Source organism: Amblyomma mixtum, chromosome 8, assembly GCF_055824585.1.
Source record: "Amblyomma mixtum isolate Tamu chromosome 8, ASM5582458v1, whole genome shotgun sequence".
NCBI lineage: Eukaryota > Metazoa > Arthropoda > Arachnida > Ixodida > Ixodidae > Amblyomma > Amblyomma mixtum.
Window position 1 is genome coordinate 40,678,222 of NC_143019.1, and position 18,255 is coordinate 40,696,476.

The 18,255-nt window shown below is 43.4% G+C and overlaps 3 protein-coding genes across 4 annotated transcripts in view; 2 read left to right on the top strand and 1 right to left on the bottom strand.

Moving 5' to 3' along the window:
• The window catches only part of LOC149332214 (uncharacterized), a 27,449-nt gene extending 17,973 nt beyond the window's left edge, over positions 1–9,476 (top strand). Inside the window, exons 12-18 of the mRNA XM_089557152.1 lie at positions 301–364; positions 442–506; positions 2,556–2,641; positions 4,998–5,088; positions 6,522–6,774; positions 7,544–7,622; positions 9,072–9,476. Of these exons, the coding sequence (XP_089413278.1) occupies positions 301–364; positions 442–506; positions 2,556–2,641; positions 4,998–5,088; positions 6,522–6,774; positions 7,544–7,622; positions 9,072–9,405 (972 nt within the window). The 3' untranslated portion in view covers positions 9,406–9,476. The remainder of the gene's footprint in view (positions 1–300; positions 365–441; positions 507–2,555; positions 2,642–4,997; positions 5,089–6,521; positions 6,775–7,543; positions 7,623–9,071) is intronic.
• Glo1 (Glyoxalase 1) lies at positions 9,407–14,671 on the bottom strand. Its single transcript, XM_089557155.1, has 4 exons — positions 14,100–14,671; positions 11,873–11,934; positions 10,859–10,948; positions 9,407–9,623 (listed from the first exon to the last, which is right to left on the bottom strand). Exons 1-4 carry the CDS (start codon positions 14,387–14,389, stop codon positions 9,526–9,528), a joined length of 540 nt encoding a protein of 179 aa, XP_089413281.1. The 5' UTR covers positions 14,390–14,671; the 3' UTR covers positions 9,407–9,525.
• The window catches only part of LOC149332216 (SPARC-related modular calcium-binding protein 1-like), a 41,213-nt gene continuing 36,979 nt past the window's right edge, over positions 14,022–18,255 (top strand). Inside the window, exon 1 of one of the 2 annotated variants that reach the window (XM_089557153.1) lies at positions 14,022–14,695. In XM_089557153.1, coding sequence (XP_089413279.1) covers positions 14,492–14,695 — 204 coding nt within the window. In that variant the 5' untranslated portion in view covers positions 14,022–14,491. The remainder of the gene's footprint in view (positions 14,696–18,255) is intronic. The other variant, XM_089557154.1, reaches the window with a different exon arrangement.

Consider the following 18,255-nt stretch of genomic DNA (forward strand, 5'->3'; position numbering starts at 1 on the left):
CTTGCATGGTCTGTCTCACAGTGAAACCTGTTGAAACACCCTTTGCCTAAATATAACAGGCCTTGTCATCGCTAAACAAGCCATATTGTAGAGAAATAGTTTTCTAGTTGTGGTTGGGTAATATGGCAGGCTAGGTCTGTTAAGAATTTAATAAATTTCACTTCATGCTCTTATTTGATTGCAGTGATGTTTATGAAGGAACTTCGGGCACTTAATAATGGCAATGAGACTTTTTACAGGCCCTTCAGGAAGGCAGTGAAATAGCCTGCACCCATCCAAAGCACAGTGGTTTACTTGCAGGAGAAGCTGCTACTGCTGACCCGTGGAGGCGTAGGCTACACGAATGTGGACAACTGTGTCTCCGGTTAGTGAACCTCAGCATGCCACAAGCAGTCCATGTGGTGAACCCATTTCACTTCTGTTCTGTGCCCCCTTCTGCAGGAATCATGTTCTTCGCCTACGCATCACCTGTGCTGAGGAACTTCCTGGTGGAGACGACCAAACAGGTACACGCTTGAAGTACATTGCAATGAGGTCATCGTTTGCACTTGGCAGGGACTCCAGGAAATTTTAACACGTTCACAGTGGCAGCAATTTTCGGAGCCCTAATCCCTGTGTGTCTTGGCTCACCAGTGGGCCACCCTCAAATTTTCTTGGTTGTGGCATGACCGACCAGTGAGCCACCGGCAAAGCCAACTGCTTGGAACAACCAACACACGGCAAAGTCATGTGACATAGCTTTTCGCAGGCTATTTGAACTACCTGAGCTTCATCATGCCACTCAGCATTCGTGGATGCACAGCATGAATGTACAACTTGACCCAATGGTGACCCACAATGCAAACGTGTTAATGCCCTTCAGAGTGTGCAGATACAGCAAGCCTGCCAATGGCTGACACATGCTTACTGCTTTGAGGTGATAGTCAGTTCTGGCTTGCCCTGCAGTCTACTAGCCACCCTGGATAAGTTAGTTTGTAGATCCAGTTTTCTAGTCTGTCCTGCCTAGACGCATATGCTGATGTTATTCAGTATGTTGTAATATCCAACAATTTTAAGGCTGCTAATACAAAAGACCAGGTGTTCATCAGTGATGTGTCATTCCGTAAAACGTTTTAATTTGCAAGCACTTACTTTTGCAATTTTCAGAAATTGAGGGTGCGTAAAAATCTTGAACAAATTATTCCTTCTATATTTTTAACCATACTGTAGTTTGAATGACTCTTTTTTTTCTCAGCAATTTTTTTCTCTGCATTGTGGCCACTAACGCATGCATGCATTGGAATAACTATTATATGCGAGCTTCTGCTTTCTGGTACATGCACTACACTCTCTAAAAGCAAAAAAAAATGCAGAAGCCTAAAATATGATTTCTTCTCAATCACTTTCAAGGCTTAGTTAGGCCACAGAAGCTTGCATTTAAGCAACAGCTGGGAATATGTATAGCTTACCTGTTAGCGCAAATTTGCAGCCATGAAATCAAAGGATTGCGCATTACCTGTGCACTATTGTATAAGCTTATGCTCTATATGCTGGCTGTAAGAATTGCTGTAGTAGAGATACGACCTCATAGAACTCTCTTCGTACTCTAAAACATCACTCACACAGATAACACTCGCATGCCATATTTGCGAGAATGACAGGGCAGCTGTTGCAGGTACACTGTAAACACAAATATGCCTATATGGGACTAAAAAGGGAGTAAGCTGTCTCTAGCACACTTTTTTATTTAAGGGGGGACGAGGGTCTTAAAACTAACTTGTTTATTTATGGCTAGAATCTCATGAAATTTTGCACACAGATGTGTTTTTCTCTTGTGATTCCCAATATGTAATTATAATTGAGCTGGTCGTCTTAAATCTTGAAAAGTCTAGAATGTAATAGGTCATTTCTTACGCAGCTTTAGTGAACTTTCTCATTGCATTTTGTTGCTTTTAATTACATGAATTGATAGCCAGAGAGTTCCCATACCCGGTGATATTCTTCGTTTTTCTCTAAAGGCATGTCATCCTGATATACTGTGTCAAGAGTAAAAGGTCGCAGTATTTGACACTGCAACTCATTAAGCTAATTGTAAATTGTTATTTATACGTGGCCTAAACAAAAAAAGTAAGAATGTCATTGGGTATGGGAATTTGCTGGCTATCAATTCATGTAATTAAAAGCAACAAAATGCAATGAGAAAGTTTATTAAAGCTGCGTAAGAAATTACCTACTTACACTCTATAATTCAAGATAACTTTTGATCTAAGATAACCAGCTCAGTTATGATTACAATTTTGGAATCAGAAGAGAAAAACACATCTGTGTGCAAAATTTCACGAGATTCTAGCCACAAATAAAAAGGTCAGTTTTAAGACCCTCGTCCCCCCTTAAGGAGGTGTGCTAGAGACAGCTTAGTCGCTTTTTACTCCTTTCTGTTTAAAGTGCACGGCAAGTACTGGAGCGCAAACTGCTATGATTGCCATAGACCGCCAGCTTATGCTGGAGCTTGTACACATGTGCAGATGTAGTGACACCAAGCTTGGATGCTCTTCGGCTGAATTTTGCGCATGCAGGTCCCATTCAATGGCACCAAAACTCTGTACGACTACTGGTACAAGTATGAGAACGACTACTCGCGATCGGGGACCACGAAACTGCAGTGAGTTGCTGACGTAGTGACCATACTTGGCTTACTTTAGAACACTGCAATCCCGTACCCTGCACGGGATTAACTGATGCCCCGCCGCGGTGGCTCAGTGGTTATGGCACTCCGCTGCTGGCCCGAAAGACGCGGGTTTGATCCCGGCCGCGGTGGTTGAATTTCGATGAAGGCGAAATTCTAGAGGCTCATGTACTGTGCGATGTCAGTGCACGTTAAAGAACCCCAGGTGGTCGAAATTTCCGGAGCCCTTCACTAGGCATTTCTCATAGCCTGAGTTGCTTTGGGACGTTAAACCCCAATAAACCAAACCAAACCAGGATTAACTGATGGTTATTCTGGAAGCTGTACCAGGGATGTGAAAACTGAGTGGTACTTTTCAATTTAACTGAGACAAGAATGCCAACCAAAAATGAAATAACCTGCCTTTGCAGAACCTGCTTGGTTCCTTTGTTAAGTGTAACTGCGGGCGAGTTGCAGCTTGCCATTTTAAGCCCCGGTTGGTGTTCTTGTCTCAGTTAAATTAAATTTCTTTCCGAATCAGACAGACCTCTGTCGGATGTTTCTTTTGAGTAGTAATGCTGAAGCCTTTGTTTCATAGTATTTTTTGGTCATATTTGATATGCTGCATCTATGACTAAAAGCGCAGTTTGTCATGTTTGGGCAGAGGACGTTTCAGGGCGCGTATGTGTATTTTATTGCTAAGTAAAATTTTACTTTTAACGTTTGTATTTTATTATTATTATTGTTTCATGCTGAGCAGCTACTGTCTCTAAGTAAACATTTTGTCTATTCATGCGTCATTTTTGCAGTCTCACAGTATTGCGCCAAGTAGTTGACATTATAAGAAATAGAAGGCATGTTGTTAACGTGCCCATGATGTGAATTGCAAAATAACTGTGTTCTTAGTTGACTTTGCTTTACTGTAGCATTGCTACCCTGGCTACTAGCCTATTAGTTATAACTAGACCTGTGCGATAGCAAAACTTTGGGTGCGAAGTGAATTCGAATATTAAAAACTGAGTGCGAATCGAATATTTTTTCAATACTGCCAAGTTAAAGTACAGATGAAATGTTCTGCGAAGCATGACCAGAAAAAAAAAAAAAACTATTGGAAGTGTGGGAATATCAAATTTTTGGGCGCGTGAATAAGAATAATGAAAATTGGCCACAAATCGAATTGAATAATTTTGGTTATCAGTACATGTAGTTTAAAATGAAGAGGAATGCTTGTCCACAAAACACAGCTGTGAAAAGGAACAGAGATATTGCAAGCAAATTTTGTTCTTGTTCATTGTCAACATAATTTGTTACATCCGTAAGGCCTAGCAGACATTAAATAAGAAAGCGGGAATTATGTATAGTAGTAATAGCAGTAAACTTTGTATTTTATAGGCTAATACCGTATTTACAGTTGTTTTGAAGAACAGTTATTGTCAGTGAAAAAGTAATATATCACATTTTGACCCATTAGTGCTAACATGACAAAGGAGTTTACTGAATGTTGTCATGAAGGATTGTGAAGTAGCCAGTTATCTCCCTACTGGAGGAGTGACGTCAACAGTCGATTAATGGCGAGGCAAGACTGCTGGCAAAACACAACACGGCAGCTTGCTAAACAAACAAAAGTGCAGCAAACTGAGTTTTTGTGCAAGCAGGGCGGTACCTTCCACGCGGGCCGCAACTTCACTAATTCCGCTGTTCTCCACTCTCTGAGCGACTTCGATGCTCGCACGCATTTGATTGTAGTAATTTAAAATCATAGGGATCGCTGCCAGTCAGGTTCACAGCCAGCTGTTGACTGCATCGCGGCTAGACCCCTGACATGCCACGTGTTTTCCTACCTGCGAGTGCATGGCGGTGGCTCTCATCAGCCGTCAGTGCATTGGTTTTATTCAAAGCCCAGCATTGCTGCGCACGAGCTTTCACCGCATGTTCGCAGTTAGTTCTATGAGGAAAGAATACGTTAACTCGTGTGAAAAGTGCAAGGTACTGCCGTTTGCACATGTGGAGATGTTTCACCGCGAGTTTAGCGGCGAAATTAGTAATTTCTGAAGGTTTAGGAGGTTCAAATAGTTGCGAGTGTGGTGTGAATCGAACTGAATAGCAAATACTATTAGAAAACTTTTCAGAGTTTCGAATATTCGCTCACCCGTAGTTATTACTATAACTACACTTGGTACTGCAGAAATCTAATTTCATTTGATATCACCACAACGTAGCTGTTAGGCTACATGTTTGAAAGGATGCACCATTGCAAGTCCACTTCTGAGCATTCACGGTCCTTGATGTCTGCCGTTCATGCCGTGTGCTTACAAAACAGTAGCTTATCATAGTCAGTCGCCATTTACTGCAGGGTGCACCTGACCCATGGTGGAATGGACAACTCCGCCTTCAACTTCCTTGCGGGAGTTCCGTCAGCCATCTTCACCTTCCGACCTGACAAGGTAAGGCGTTTTCAGGAATATCTCCTGCTTGGGGAAGAGCATGGCCCAGAGGTCATCCACACAGCAAGGCAGTACAGAGTAGCGTGCAACGTGGTGCAGCAGACCAGCTTAAAATATGAGGGTTTCAAAAGGCAGGATGGGTGACAAGGCACTAGTCTTCGGTGTAAAGGGAAGCAGTGCCTTGTTGGAGTTCTTGAAGAGTAAGGATCCACTCAGTTCTTGGACCAAGCAAGTAACTCCATCTGGACCGCAGCTATTTGACCTGACAAGCACTGACAAGCATCCGTCACCGTTTTGTTGCCAGTAGTATTTGTAAATAAGTGGCGGGTGGTCTCATGAATTTTAATGGTGATCAAAACAAGCTGTGAAAAGGTAGCACTTTGCACATCGCTCTCAATGCTTTGCCTGGCAATGCTTATTTCAGCATGTTTTTTGCTCCATCAAGCATGCAGCGTTTTTCTTCTGTTCTTTTCCAGCTCTCTTTGCAGCTGGAAAATGAGTGTGGTACTTGATGTTTTTGGTAGTCTTGTTTGGAGTCATGAGTGCTGTTTTTCTTGCGACTTCTCATGTACAGTTGCTGCCAAAAGTTCAGCGAATGTGGCTTTGCATCCAGCACGCATTGATATGAAATTTAATGGTACACTATGTAATTCACATTCTTAGAATTAGGCTCCATATGTCTATTCCAGGCTGTGTGCAAAAACTGTGTTGAAGTTGTTTTGTCGCTTATAATGCTTTCCACAAACTTTTGACATCAGGTGTACATATGCCAGGACACATGTATGACCGTCCCACCTTTTTCAATGCCCCTCTTTCTTAGCTGGTATGTAGTGAAGAAAAATTCAGGGGGCACTTGGACGACTTAATGTGTGTGAGGCGAAAGCCTTTCCATGCAACTTTGGCTGCATGGCCGTAGACACACACAAGGTGGCTATGGAGCGAATTGGATTGGCTAGTCATGACTAATTAGTCCTGATTGGTTAATGATCAACTAGTCATGATTGGTTAATGGCTAACTAGTCATGAATAACTAGTTGACTGGTTAATGAGTAGTTAGTCATGACTAATTAGTTGATGACAAACAAGTAATGATTAGTTAGTCTAACTAGTTGTGAGTGGTTAATTACTAGCTAGTCATGACTGTTTAATGACTAACCAGTCATGACTGGTTGATGACTAACCAGTCATTACTGATTAATGACTAACTAGTCATGACTGGTTAATGAATAACTAGCCATGATGGGTTAATGACTAGTTAGTCATGACTTGTGAGTAGTAATGACTACTTGACTATCACTTTAGATGTAATGGACGGACGGACAGAGTCATGCCACGAGTATAAGCCATTAAAGGCTTTCGCCTTAATAAATAAACTGAAATGGATTGAAAGACTTGTATGAGGTCAGTAATTGAACTGAGCAATTCTCTCCCAGAACGTGTTCCCCCTGGGATCATACTCGGCCTACCACACGGCCTTCGAGACGATCCGCCTGTACGAGACCCTGATTGACCCATCCTATCACTTCATGGAGATGTGCGCCCGTTTTAATGGGCTGCTGACGGTGACGCTTGCTGAAGCTGAGCTGCTGCCCTACGATTTTCGCACCGTGGCATCCGAGATCCAAGCAGCTGTCACCAAGCTTACTAGCCTCAGACAGCTGCTCGATGCCCACAAAGTGCCAATTGGTAAGTAAAACACTCGGAAGTTTGCAAGTAAAATGATGACAAAGTGAAAACACCTTAAAACATTTGGCTGCGTTTCTTGTTAGCTGGTTTCACCAGTGACTTAGCATGCAAAGAACAGCTCAGAGCCATGCAGAGAGCATTTAATTACTTGAAAGTAAGACTGGGTAGTATGTCTTAAAAAAAATATAAAGAATGATGCAATTTAGATTTAAATGAGATGCAAAAAAAAAGAAAAAACAAATGCCCATGTGTTCTGCCTTGTCTGTGCATATTGTCACGGAATAGAGACGAAAAAGTGGGCAATGGCCATTAAATCATTCCATCGCCATCTATCATGTAGTCCCGTCTTCATCGGCTTGGCGTCGCGTAACGATATTAAAGAACCCAAAGTGGCTGAAATTAGTCTGGAGCCCCCCACTACAGCATCTTTTATAGCCCACGCAGAGCTTCAGGGCGTTGAAATTCCAGATACCATAACACCTCCGTACTGAGACTTTTGAATATGTTAAAGAGAAAACTAGGTGGTTCTTCACTATTGCATACTACATGGTCATTGCTCATTTTAAAATTTGAAAACCAATTCACTATCATCACCATTTGCTTTTCTTATTTAGCAGCTAACATATATGCATTATTCATACTCTTATAATATTATAACTACTGCTTGTGCCTTCTGATATTGCTCAGCTATCTCTACTACTCAGGCATCCCGTATTCTACAAAAATGAACAGCAAACACTAGCATTTTATGATTATCTTTCTGTCGCAGGCTGGCTGACTGAGGAGGCATCTCTGTACAATGATGCAGCTCAGAAATGGCACAGTTGGTTGGAAAAAGCAAAACTGGGGTGAGTATCCAAGCTCCATCTCATTGGGTGCATTTCTTGTAACCATTTCTTTTTTTTTGGCAAAGTAGCAAGCAGTGTACATAGCTCAGCACTGTTGACCTGGATGTATGTGTGACACAAGAATCAATGTATCAGGATGTGCCACATAATAGGGATTTGCATCCTGGAGATGTGGAACTTATATCCAAGCTCCACAGGAACAAGCTGTTCACACTGATGAAGCTGCAAAGGAGGTAAAGCATACATTACAAGAATGCGTCCACCAAAGGTGAACTAGAAATGGGTAACCAGATTTAATTTCTTGAAGTCTATAAATAAAAACTGGCTTCAATTGGCTCACTTCTCGAAATTACCACTATTGCAACGTCAGCCGCCTTAAGTGAAAAAAATTCCACACGCATCTGACAGATATCAAATAGAGCAAGCCCTGACCCGCCTTTGTTGTAGCTTTGTTGACTTGCACAGCCACCATTATATGTACATTAAACATTTTTAGGTGTCACACACACACTTTCCTGCTTGTAGTTTCTGAAAGTAAGGGTTCAGAGAACATTGCTAGCTGACTAGTTTCATGTGATGACGCTCGCCGTTGTTGTTGACAGTTCTGCTTGCCACTCCGCCAAAGAACATTTGCAACTTGAAAACCTAGCATTGTGGCTTTTCATAAGGAGCACCGCTCGAAACTGAGCTAGCGGTTGCTCTGATTGCACATTTTCGCTCCTGATGTGGAAGCGTACTGAATTTAACAACTGTGCAGCAGGTACAGTCTTCGTCAAAAGTATACAGTCCAGGGGGTCTGCTTCTGAGCCCTGCAGCGCGGCTCCTCTTGCATACTCAGGGACCCTAACATCACGAAGACGGGAGGAACTTCAAGTCCTCAACCCTCCCAAGCTTAGGACTGTCAAATGGGCTTAAGAACCCCACTACACGGCTTGGAAGTGAGCCCCCTGGGCTGTACATATTTGACAAAGACTGTATCTTGCCGGTACTCACCTATGGTGCAGAAACGTGGAGGCTAACAAAGAGGGTTCAGCTTCAGTTTAGGACAACGCAGCAAGCTATGGAAAGGAAAATGATAGGTGTAACGTTAAGAGATCGGAAGCGGGCGGAGTGGGTGAGGGAACAAACGTGGGTTAATGACATCCTAGTCGAAATGAAGAAGTGGGCTTGGGCAGGGCATGTAATGAGAAGGCAAGATAACCGCTGGTCCTTAAGGGTAACGGAGTGGATACCAAGAGAAGGCAAGAGTACCAGGCGGCGGCAGAAAGTTAGGTGGGCGGATGAGATTAAGAAGTTTGCGGGAATGTGGTGGCCACAACTGGTGAAAGGCAGGTTAAATGGGAGAGACACGGGAGAGGCCTTTGCCCTGCAGTGGGCGTAGTCAGGCTGATGATGATGATGATGGCGATGTACATGCTGAGGGGATGGCTGGCCCCGTTTTGTCAACAGGGAAGACGAGCGACGGCAGGTCAACGACCGCATGCTTCTGGTGGAGCATGCCCTATTGCGTCAGGCGCCACTGGAGGGTCGGCCCACCTTCCGGCACCTCGTCTTCTCGCCCCAGCTGTCCAATGCGTATGCCGGGACAGGCTTCCCCGTGGTTCACGACCTCGCGTACCGGGCACAACGTCTGCCCCCCAAGCAGCAGGAGCCCCTGTGGCGTCACGTGCGGGCCTTCATCAACGATGCCTGCATCGCCCTAAGAAACGCCCGGATTCTGCTCAGTCCTGACATGGCAATTCCCACCGGAACTCATTCGAAGAGTAATTCGAATCGAACGTAAAAAAGAGGGATGGGTACTTTTATTTCGTGCACAATGAAACTTTTTCGCAGCACGCAGCATTAAGGCACCTTCCATTTCAAGCCCACTCAAACTTGTATAAACACAGCATAGAGGCACTTTTCACTGTTTCCAGAGGTCCTTGACGACGGTCAAGTTGTTAAGTATCTCAATCCAGTAGCCATCTGGATCTTGGATGAATGCGATATTCTTCATTTTGCCTGGAGTAAAAAAAAGAACAGAAAAGTGAACCTAAATGCTGGGACACCAAAACTTCAAGATTCAGCTATAAACATACAAATACGCAAGTTTAGTGGCTTTCTGAAGTGTTAGAGCTACACACATCCAAGAAAATCGCTTCTTTCACCCTTTCATTACTAATACCCATGCTAGCAATTTACAATTCACTCTTAACACATCCCTCAAAGCAGTGCATCAACATTATATTATTGAACTTAAGTAGAGCTAGCTTTGCAAAATATGCTTTAAACATTCTGCACAGAAACTGCACCACTAATGGGAATAAAATTCATGACATTTACGAACATTTGGTGAAAACAGTGCAAAAATGAGTGAAGGTGGATGACAAAGCAAAGACACATGCGCTGACTCAACTAAATTATAGAATAGCATAACACTTAAATAAGTACTGTTCAGCATATAATCTGGTACCATTACTCACGTGCTCAAGGAAACATGTTCTTTATCACACAAGGAGATATGACTGATGCACACGCAGTGAAACCTCGCTGATATGTTTAATAAATGAAACATGCTTTTTGAAGCATGCCTCTTGAAACATGCTGGAAAGCCAGACTGCTACTATGCTGACCGTGGCACCGCCATTTGTAAAAATCATTTGCTGGTATCTGTGATAGATATCGCCAGCCTTATTCTATCTAAAGTACTTTAAAAAACCACCGTAATGCTTTAAACTATAGTTTTTTTTTAAACGTATGCATCTCAGTTCATGTCACGCTCATTATTACCACCATGCATTGCCACTGACAATGCAGTGGGGTAGTAAGTCTGTAATGTCATCACAACTACCACAGGAAAACAACATTCCCATATCAAAAAATTACATTTTAAATTTGTTCTGCCATGTTTCTCAGCTCCAAAGCCTACAGTGTAACTTTTATCCAGGAAAGGCACTTTTAATTGCTAAGAAAATATGGTCAACATAAGTCGGTAGACTGTCCCTTTAACTCAACAGGCATGGATGCCATACAGGCATCACGTGTCTTCATAGAAAAAGAAGTACCTACTGTGAAATTTTTGGATTGCCTAGAAATCATAAAGCTTGAATTGAAAGGCAGCCCCATGAATAATAATCCTCTTTTACAACGCATTCAATTCATTTGCATTACTAAAGCAGTTGCTAATAACATGTGCTTGCATGCAATTTTATTTTTAAAGAAACTTTCAATTCCAGCTGGGCATAGGATGACCTCACCATCTTGGGGTTTCTTGACGAACTTGACACCGAGCTTCTCGAACCGTGCACAGGCAGCTTCAACATCAGGCACCATTATGCCAATGTGTCCTACAGTGAGTGCAAGGGCATGTTAAAAGTTTGAACGAGCACAGTTCATCAGTCATCATCATGAGTCATCAGTCATCATACAATGCTCAACATCATAGTGAGATAGTGTGCCTTCTTGGGAGTTTTTTTTCAACCCTATGTCATGACGTAAATTTCATTAGGATAGATTTTATAGCTGGTTTTATAAAACATCATCAGCAGATTTTTTTTTTCCGATGTGAACACATGACAGTGCGTGCACAGGTGTATTGTCCTCTCCATGCTTTTTTCTTTTTGCTCTATATCATCACTGTGCTAACAGCCTGTGTGTTAAATAACATTTGCTCTAAATATACACCAAAGAACACCTCCCTGCATTGTGTGTCCCCATTGTGCATCAGTATAAACATATTAATTGCATATTGCCTCAAGAACTACTGGAACAGCGTATAGCTTGGAATACTTCATTCGGACAGCAAAGGTATGACAAAGATTGGTCCGAAACCTGTATGTCTGCAAGAATCCTGCACATTCAGTAATATAAACTTAAGGCCCTGAGTAATAGAATCATTTCATTACACTTACTGAACATGTGTGGTTTTTCTGTGAATACTATCCAGTCTACTATACACCACTGCAGTAAGAAGGGAACTATAGGATATAATCTTTCAGCGAATCTTTCTAACATGTGTTCTTGGCAAAAAAAAAAAAAATTGTAGGAAAGCTTCCCAGCACAATTCCTCTAGATCTGATCTCCAATTTCATAACATGCAGTTCATTAAAATGTTGTCAGGAACATCAGTCAAAGCAAATGTCAAAGGCTAGTACTGTCTTCCCATACTTGTGCTTTCAACCAGAGTTGCTATTTAGGCTTGCTAAGAAACTCTTAAGAGAAGCTAGTGGGAAAGTTGGTCTCTCAGCTGTGGCGCAAAAAGCCGTACTTACCAAAGCCCCGAGGTGCACTGTTCCCATTATGGTAGCCATTTTCTGGGTGATCGTCCCAGTTGCTGCAGAAAACGATGCATGTTTTAAATGACTGCGTTTAGGCCATATGATGCAACCACACAGCACACTCAAGCAGGCGTTTTAACCCGATTGTGAATCTCAAATTTACAGCCATGGAGGTGGCAGTTTTCCGTTTTTATGTTTCACGTTTCTATGTTTGTGAATCGCAAATTTACAGGCATGGAGGTGGCAGTTTTCCGTTTTTATGTTTCACGTTTCTACGTTTCGTTTTTCTGTAAGTATAATAAAACAGACACTGGCAAAGTGATATTTCTTTAGCATCAAAACTTTGCCGTTCCTAGGGAGTGGGTCCATGAGAAGGCTTCACCGCTAAAGCAACAAGTCATTTGTTATTTATGCTAAGGTTTTAGTAATTGCAGTGCAACTGGGAAAGAGTGGTAAATCTTATTTTGTAGGCACACAAAAAAAGATTTAGGTATCGCAATCTGCATTTTTACTTTTGTGCATGTAATGCAACGAGAAAAGTTGTTTCTTGAATAGGCATTTCTAAATAAGCAGGCAGGCTGTACAGGGTGTTCCGTATTTATATGTCTGGGTTGTAAAAAATTCTGCACAAACTACTAGACTGTTTGGGCTCAATCACAGACCACAAGGTAGCTTATGTTAGTCTGTTTTTTTATAAGTAATTTAGCACCCAAACTTGCCTGGACTTTCCGGAATCTGCGAATAACTGCAGTCGTGCGCGCAGAGGCGAGTAGGGCAACAGATTTGACAGGCTGCGACATATGAAGCACTGCGGGACCTGTCTCAGCTCCAAGCAGGCACATTGGTTGCCTCACAGTTCGCCCGATGGCGCAGCCTCTCAAATCAGCTATTCCGCTCGCCTCGACAGAAATTCTCTGCTCAGACAACTGCAGTTTTTCACCGATTCCAGTGGATCCAGGTAAGTTCCGATGTTAAATTATTTATTGGAAAACGCAGACTATCATAAGCTGCTCTGTGAACTGTGCTTGAGACCAAATAAGCCAGCAGTTTGCTCAGGAGAAATTTTTACAACCCGAACAGATAAATATGGAACACACTGTATAACAGCCAACAGCGTTCTGGACACAGAAGAGATTTCATTTGGGAGACATGCTGCTGAAGATAATTAGTTGGGCATCTAATGTGCATTACACTACCACATCAATTGTGCACCAGGAGCTAAGCTGCCTGCAAGTGCAAACCGGCAAAAACTTTTAGCGTCAGGTAATGTATATTCTGGCATATGCTGTTCATGTTTTGCTCCTCTTTATGTTAAATGCAAACTCATATTTAGTGCAACATGACAATAAGTAGGATTTGCTCCAGGTTATTTAATGATTATGAAGCAAAAGTGCACACATATATCTCTGCGCACATGGAGAGGAGGTGCATTAGGAATATTGTATGAATAAAAGTACTTTTGTTTAACAGCTGTAAAATACTTCCATGTGCCAGCCATGATATTTCACAAAGGCTCACGCACAGTGTTACAAAAGTGGGTGTGAAAATGACAGATGATTAGATATGAAATGCAATGTTGAGCTAGTTGGCATGTCATATTCATAAAAACAAGTGCAAAAGACGCGGATAAGCAAGCGCTTGTCCAGTCTACTTTGCTTGTCTGTATTTTGTGCTGTTTCTACAACTATATATAATCAAATATATCACTAAGATATGCAGCACTGTCTTCGAGGGTGACGTAATATATACTTATAAAGTAGACTGACACAGTTAAAAACATAAGGGCTGACGTTTCGACTGGGGACCGGTCTTCTTCAGAGTTTGAAGAGTGGTCGCCAGTTGAAACGTCATTATGTATATACGTATAATGACTAGATGCAGTTATCGTGGCAGCTGTAGGTAGCTTTTTTTTTTTTCAGCGGGAAATTTTTGCCTATGGCTGCAGATAACTTTTGACGTCTCCGGGGGTTGATCTTGAGCGCACATACACCTCAAAAACCCGCCGCCGGCAGGCTGTCGCGTCGGCGAACTTTGGAAAGCACTCCCGACTGGCCGTATCTAGAGCGTCCGGCCAACTTTGCCACGACACTCCGCAAACAGTGCCTGACGTAACGAGCGGTGGTTTTCCGCACCTTGGCGCGCACGTGTCGCGCAGTAGCAACTGCGCTGTGCCCTAGATGGGACACACCAGCTGAACAGGGACTTCAGTCGTTGCACTCACTGTGTCAGCTCGATAGTAGCTTTGCGGCTGAAGGCCCACTGGGCTCGCTCCTCGCGCGAGCTCGTTTCGGGCACCGACTCCTCGAAGCCCATGAAGTACAGCGAGAACTTCATCTCGGGAAAGTCGAGCTTCTGCAGCAGGCGCATGCCGAGTATGCGCGTGTAGAAGTCGAGCGACGCCTTGGGATCCTTGATACGGTACATAGTCTGCTGCATGATGAAGTCTCGCGTCGCCGGGTCCGGCTCGGAGCAGCATTTTGCCGCCTCCTGATCGCTCAGGCCGCCCGACATTGTTATTATAAGCGAAGAAGCAACGACAGCCGGTAGTGCTGGGGAGTGACACACCTACTAGTGGCTGAAGCGGCAGGTGGGGCAACACCACCACCTAGACCAATGCCTAGACTAACTGCTGGCAGAGTGCCGGCGGAGAGTGCGGCGACCGCAGCCCCCTCCGACGGCTTCCCGAGGCGCAGGACCCCGTCGGCCTTCGGCAGCGGATGGATGTGCGCGCAGTGGGGCATTATGGCCCTGCTCGCTGCGTTTGCTGCCGTCGCGCTCGCCCTCGCTGCAGCTGCGGGCCCGACGCTGGCTCTCCAGGTGAGACGCGGGTAGCGACACCTGGCCTATTTCGTGCACGCAAAACAGACGCGCGCACGTGCTGAGTGGCACCTGCGCTTGTGAGACTGCGTGTCGCCCGTGTGCATGTGTGTGTCTCTACTGCATCGTCGAGCGTGTGTGTATTGCCGCTGCTGCAGCGCGATTCGTGCTTTGAGTGCTGCTCCGCGCTCTTCGGAGCACTTGTCATTTCCTCTCCCTCGGCTCTGGCGTCGGTGACGTCGAGAGTGAAGGCAGCTGATAAAGAGGGTGAAGAGTTGTTCCGAAGGGGTTTCGGACTTGCAGGTGGTTGAACGCGATTCCTCTGTTCCGCACTGTTGTGTGCTTGTTTTGAGAGCCTCGGCCGTGTGCGGTCAGCGGTAGAAAAACAAAAAAAGTTGATTGCCAATGCTTGCAAGTGACCCTGCGGCCATCTCTCCCCTTTCCGGTAGTTTAATGTGCGGTCGTGAACAAGGGGAAGAGCGACCACTCGACCAGTGAAGTACGTGGTATACGTTGAGCACATGTGTAAACAATTAGCGTCAGCGCTCGAGAGCGCGAGGTGTCGGTGTCCGTCTGTGAGTAATTAAGGCGCCGTGGCTGTCTGGCGCGCGCTGAATGCGTTGTCATTGTGCGAGCCCGTGGTGTAGATTGCCTTGAACACTGTAGCATTTGACAACATCCAGAAACCTAGATATGTGCTGTTTGGCCACATTGCTAGGACAACGGGCTCACATCAGCAGTGGCCTTGTCCCAAAACCCTCTCTCGTCATTTGCACTTTTAATGTGCTCTTTGTTGCTGTGCATGATTCCCAGAAGCTTATACTCTGTCGCTTCGCAAACTGAAGCAGGTTTGTGCATATGGGTATGATAAAGCTAATAATGCGTAAAGTTCACTGTCAGTATAATCTGTTTAAAGGATGCAACATCTGGAATGACATTACAGATCTGGTTCATACAGATCATCTGAAACTACTTAACTTTCAACTGTTGCCTACCAAAGTTGTTTTTTTTTTTTTCGTGGTGGTATTTTCCTGTACTGAAAATGTGCCCAGCTGTCACCGTGGTTGTCTATAAGAGGACAGCGTTATCTCTGCAGCACTGGTGTTATTTTGGGTGCAATTTACAGGTTCTTTCATGTACGTATTGCTTGCTTTTGGATGTATGCCAACAACATTCATGGTAACGGATTTAAGGTGCAGTAGAATGTGCAGGCTTGCCAAATAAGAATACAGTTCTCTTTGACCACAAAGGTCGCAAGTTCTGTGGCGTAACTATGGGAGAAATATTGGGAGATTCATATTAACGGTAATTAATGTAGTTTTGCATGTCAGTATATGAGATTTCATGTCTGATATAGCCTATTGCCGTATGTATAGTTGCTGAAAACAGCAATTTGAACTAAGAAGATAAAAGTTATGCTTACAAGTCTCGAACCCCTATATTTGTTCTTTGGCATCATCTGCACAGTTAATTCTGTGTTCATCTCATTGTGTTTGGCGTCAATTCCTGCCCGCCTGTCAGTGTGGTTATGGAGTATAACTGCTTCATATTGAAATAGCCTCCTCGGAAGCCAGTTTGTGTGCACACTGTGTTCTAATCCAAGGTTTGATGACATTTCGTCTGGTCGGACAGTAAATTCATATCAAAAAGGAGAACAGGAACGCTGACACATTGTGTTCCTCAGTGTTTCTGGCTTGCACGTGCTTTTTTTTAATGTGTTCTGTACACGAAAGCGTTCACAAAAAGACTGAGTTAAAGACTGAGTTAGTGGCTGCGGTGTTAGTCTTTGTTTTTCTATATTTTGTGCTCCAATAATCCTTGTACATTTGAAAATCTGCTTCAGCAAAGACATTTGCAGAGCTTATAAAGAAGTTTTCCACTGCATGTCTGGTGCACATTGTGCAAGCTTGAACTGAAATAATTTTCTTTTATGAGGGCCACGCACTTTTATTTGTGCTTTTGTAACAGCAGACTAGTGCTGAATATTTCTCTGTTCAAAGAATAGGGCAAGCTGTCAGTGATGTTACATCAACTTGAGGAAATCAACCTAACACTTAAACCCCTGCTCTGTTATTATCGAGGAACAAAAGATGGCCGTCTCACACATCACCAGCGATGGTGTCAAAGGGAGGCGAGAGGTGGTGTCCCCCATCCCAATAATTTGAAAAGGATTTCCCTCAGAACCCATGAATTCGTGGTAATGCGGCCTGTATTTTGGGCCCTCTTGCTGGCAAATGAGTATGTGAAGCTCTTGTTGTTTCATTCAGTTCGTTATATTCATTTTGTCAGTGTCCCAGTTATCATGCCTATCAAAATTTGACTGTCCGATCCCCTCGACCTCCAATCTTTGTGCCACCCCACTACAAATATCTTGGCACTGTCACTGCTGATCAGAGAGTTGTGACATCAAAATTGTTTGCAGTGTCTGGCTGAGTGCTGTTTGATAGTGTGCAGGGAAATTTTATTGTGTAACCTTCCTCGTTTCCTGTATTGTTAATCAGGCCAGTGGCACTATTTTCTACTTAAAAAGCCACCATTTTTGTTTTGAGAGGCCATCTGTACGTCAGTTGCGAGACAGGAAGTGCCTGAACTTTCCTTCCTAAAGAGTAATGATTTGGTAGCGGTTTTGTGACATGTCATCCCAGTAACTGACGCTTATTCAAAAATGCTGGCTTTTAAGGTGGCGGTCCCACTCTGACGGTGAGCGGGAACCATTTTTGGCGATATTTGTACGTCGACTGTACCTCGCTCGTTCGCTTCATAAATATGGTTCAGATATCTCCGAAAAGCTAGTTTTCTCTGCTTTTAAAAGATGCATTTGGTTTAACGGTAGCTGCAAATTTGTTTCAACTGTAAAAGAAAACGCAAAGATGAAAACTGGCAGTTGAGCTCAACTTGTCTCAGTAAATGCAAAATTGTGAAAAACCTCTTGCACCTAGAGAAATATCTTTCGAGATGCTTTGAGATGTGATGCTAGTGCGCATATTTAAGCATGTAGAAGTACGTGTATAGATTAGTTTATTAGCCACGCTTGTTTGAAAAGCATACAAAACAGAACAATGTAATCTGCAATAACTTATGAGATATGCATTGCATTGCGGCGACTTTTTGTACAGTTTGAGATCGTCTAATCGCTCATCCATTCTGAAAATTTCATGCATCTGTCTTGTTTAGTTTAAAAGTTATTCCTGATCGAAGTTAGCGTTTTTTCGAAATAGTTAAAAACGGAATGCAATACTGTTCAGGTAACCAGCACGTGGCAGTTCTGAAATTTTGCGTGAAGAAACTTAATACTTCGCTCTACGCGGCTAAGCATCGCCTTTACTCTACGGCTTTTAGGGAATGCGCAATGTCTAGTTGATTTTAGCTACCTTTTTTGTTCTCCTTATGAAGGGCACAAACTCTTGAAACGTTCCGCGGCTTCTTTTTTTCTGGCAAATATACTCTTAAAATGTCAGTCTGTCATTCTTTTAATCAACTTGTAACAATTTCCAACAAAAAAGTCCACAGAATACAAACAGTAATAGCAATAACGCAGCGACACGCGATAAATGTAGATA

Excerpts from the sequence above, each read along its gene's own strand:
- Glo1 (XM_089557155.1), bottom strand. The coding sequence starts at position 14,389 with ATGTCGGGCGGCCTGAGCGATCAGGAGGCGGCAAAATGCTGCTCCGAG. Across the intron at positions 11,935-14,099 it reads GCTACTATCGAGCTGACACA|CAACTGGGACGATCACCCAG; the intron begins GTGAGTGCAACG and ends CGTTTTCTGCAG. Across the intron at positions 9,624-10,858 it reads CGTCAAGAAACCCCAAGATG|GCAAAATGAAGAATATCGCA; the intron begins GTGAGGTCATCC and ends TTTTTACTCCAG.